General features: G+C 54.6%; 1 protein-coding gene across 1 annotated transcript in view; it reads right to left on the minus strand.

Annotated features, from left to right (window-relative positions):
* Positions 1-2,165: 2,165 nt before the first annotated feature.
* Positions 2,166-3,356, minus strand: part of LOC121333035 (eukaryotic initiation factor 4A-I-like) — a gene marked incomplete at its 3' end in the record, with an annotated part of 10,186 nt that continues 8,995 nt past the window's right edge. The window contains exon 4 of the mRNA XM_041399061.1: positions 2,166-2,305. Coding sequence (XP_041254995.1) covers positions 2,166-2,305 — 140 coding nt within the window. The remainder of the gene's footprint in view (positions 2,306-3,356) is intronic.

The raw sequence follows: 3,356 nt of genomic DNA on the forward strand, positions 1-3,356 counted from the left end.
GACTGGTTTGGACTGGTTTGGACTGGCTTAGACTGGTTTGGGCTGGTTTGGAGTGGGTTAGACTGGGTTGGACTGGTTTGGACTGGTCTAGACTGGGTTGGACTGGTTTGGATTGGTTTGGACCAGTTTGAAATGGGTTAGACTGGGTTGGAATGGGTTAGACTGGTTTGGACTGGTCTGGACTGGTTTGGACCGGTTTGGAGTGGGTTAGACTGGTTTGGAGTGGGTTAGACTGGGTTGGACTGGTTTGGAGTGGGTTAGACTGGTTTGGAATGGGTTAGACTGGGTTAGACTGGTTTGGACTGGGTTATACTGGTTTGGACTGGTTTGGACTGGTTTGGAGTGGGTTAGACTGGTTTGGAATGGGTTAGACTGGGTTAGACTGGTTTGGACTGGGTTATACTGGTTTGGACTGGATTATACTGGGTTAGACTGGTTTGGACCAGTTTGGACTGGGTTATACCGGGTTAAACTGGTTTGGATTGGTTTATACTGGTCCAAACCATTTCAAACTGGTTTATACCGGTTTGGAGTCACTGGCACTGGTTTATACTGGTCCAAACTGGTTTGCAGCCATTGAGGCTGGGTTATACTGGTTTATACTGGTCCAAACCCCTCCAAACCGGTCCAAACCGGTCCATACTGGTCTATACTGGTCCCTGCCCAGGTGTGCCACGCCCTCCCCACCAGCCCCTAGGGGGTGCTCTGCGCACGCCCACACCTCTCCTCGCCTTTCCAAACCGGTTCAAACCGGTCCAAACCCCTCCAAACTGGTCCATACTGGTCTATACTGGTCCCTGCCCAGGTGTGCCACGCCCTCCCCACCAGCCCCTAGGGGGTGCTCTGCGCACGCCCACACCTCTCCTCGCCTTTCCAAACCGGTTCAAACCGGTCCAAACCCACTGGTCCCTGCCCAGGTGTGTCCTGCCCTCCCCACCAGCCACTAGGGGGCGCTCTGCGCACGCCCACACCTCTCCCCGCCTCTCCAAACCAGTTCAAACCGGTCCGAACCGGTTTAAACTGGTCTGAACTGGTCCAAAGCAGTTCAAACTGGTCTATACTGGTCCATACTGGTCCCGGCCCAGGTGTGCCACGCCCTCCCCACCAGCCACTAGGGGGCGCTCTGCGCACGCCCACACCTCTCCCCGCCTCTCCAAACCGGTTCAAGGGTTAGACTGGTTTGGACTGGGTTATACTGGTTTGGACTGGTTTGGACTGGATTATACTGGGTTAGACTGGTTTGGACCAGTTTGGACTGGGTTATACCGGGTTAAACTGGTTTGGATTGGTTTATACTGGTCCAAACCATTTCAAACTGGTTTATACCGGTTTGGAGTCACTGGCACTGGTTTATACTGGTCCAAACTGGTTTGCAGCCATTGAGGCTGGGTTATACTGGTTTATACTGGTCCAAACCCCTCCAAACCGGTCCAAACCGGTCCATACTGGTCTATACTGGTCCCTGCCCAGGTGTGCCACGCCCTCCCCACCAGCCCCTAGGGGGCGCTCTGCGCACGCCCACACCTCTCCCGGCCTCTCCAAACCGGTTCAAACTGGTCCAAACCAGTTTAAACTGGTTCAAACTGGTCTATACTGGTTCAAACTGGTTTATACTGGTCTATACTGGTCCCGGCCCAGATGGCCACGCCCTCCCCACCAGCCCCTAGGGGGCGCTCTGCGCACGCCCACACCTCTCCCCGCCTCTCTAAACCGGTTTGAACCAGTCCAAACCCCTCCAAACTGGTCCAAACTGGTTTATACTGGTCCAAACCGTTTCAAACTGGTTTAAACTGGTCCAAACTGGTCTATACTGGTCCCTGCCCAGGTGTGTCCTGCCCTCCCCACCACCCACTAGGGGGCGCTCTGCGCACGCCCACACCTCTCCCCGCCTCTCCAAACCAGTTCAAACCGGTCCGAACCGGTTTAAACTGGTCTGAACTGGTCCAAAGCAGTTCAAACTGGTCTATACTGGTGTCCAAACTGGTCTATACTGGTACCTGCCCAGGTGTGCCACGCCCTCCCCACCAGCCACTAGGGGGCGCTCTGCGCACGCCCACACCTCTCCTCGCCTTTCCAAACTGGTTTAAACTGGTCCAAACCGGTTTAAACCGGTCCGTACTGGTCCAAACTGGTTTAAACTGGTCCATACTGGTTTGTACCGGTACCTGCTGGGCCAGCTCGCGGGTGGGGGCCAGCACGAGCGCCTGCGTGGCCTTGAGCTCCAGCTCCACCTGCTGCAGGATGGAGATGGCGAAGGTGGCGGTTTTACCCGTGCCCGACTGCGCCTGCGCGATGACGTCATAGCCTGCGGGGACAGGTGAGACACAGGTGAGACACAGGTATGTACAGGTGTGTGTGTGTCACAGGTTTTACCCGTGCCCGACTGCGCCTGCGCGATGACGTCATAGCCTGCGGGGACAGGTGAGACACAGGTGAGTTACAGGTGAGTTACAGATGTGAACAGGTGTGTACAGGTGAGCACAGGTGTGTACAGGTGTGAACAGGTGTGTACAGGTGTGAACAGGTGTGTACAGGTAAGTTACAGGCGTGTACAGGTGAGCACAGGTGTGTGTGTGTGTGTGTGTCACAGGTTTTACCTGTGCTGGATTGGACCTGAGCAATGACGTCATAGCCTGCGGGGACAGGTGAGACACAGGTGAGTTACAGGTGTGTCAGGTTTTACCTGAAACAGGTCTGAGCGATGACGTCATAGCCCAGGCAAGTTACAGGTGAGCACAGGTGAGTTACAGGTGAGCACAGGTAAGTCAGAGGTGAGCACAGGTGAGCACAGGTGTGTACAGGTGTGTACAGATGTGTACAGGTGTGTACAGGTGAGCACTGGTGTGATTGCAGACAGGTGAGCACAGGTAAGTTACAGGTGTGCACAGGTGAGTCACAGGTGTGTACAGATGTGAACAGGTGAGTCACAGGTGTGTACAGGTGAGCACTGGTGTGATTGCAGACAGGTGAGCACAGGTGAGTTACAGGTGAGTCACAGGCATGCACAGGTGAGTTACAGGTGTGTACAGGTGTGTACAGATGTGTACAGATGTGTACAGATGTGTACAGGTGAGTTACAGGTGTGCACAGGTGTGTACAGGTGAGCACAGGTGAGCACAGGTGAGCGAATGCACACACAGGTGAGCCCTGAGCTGAACTGGGATGGACTGGGAGCACTGTTCCATACTGGTCTATACTAGTTTATACTGGTCTGTACTGGTCTGTACTGGTCTGTACCGGTTTATTCTGGTTCTAACTGGTCCATACTGGTTTATACTGGTTTTACCTTTGATGCAGGGCAGGATGGCTCTCTGCTGGATGGCCGAGGCTTTCTCGAAGCCGTAGGCTGAACTGGG

Source organism: Onychostruthus taczanowskii, unplaced genomic scaffold (genome assembly GCF_017590055.1).
Source record: "Onychostruthus taczanowskii isolate IOZ18803 unplaced genomic scaffold, ASM1759005v1 scaffold1528, whole genome shotgun sequence".
Taxonomy (NCBI): Eukaryota; Metazoa; Chordata; class Aves; order Passeriformes; family Passeridae; genus Onychostruthus; species Onychostruthus taczanowskii.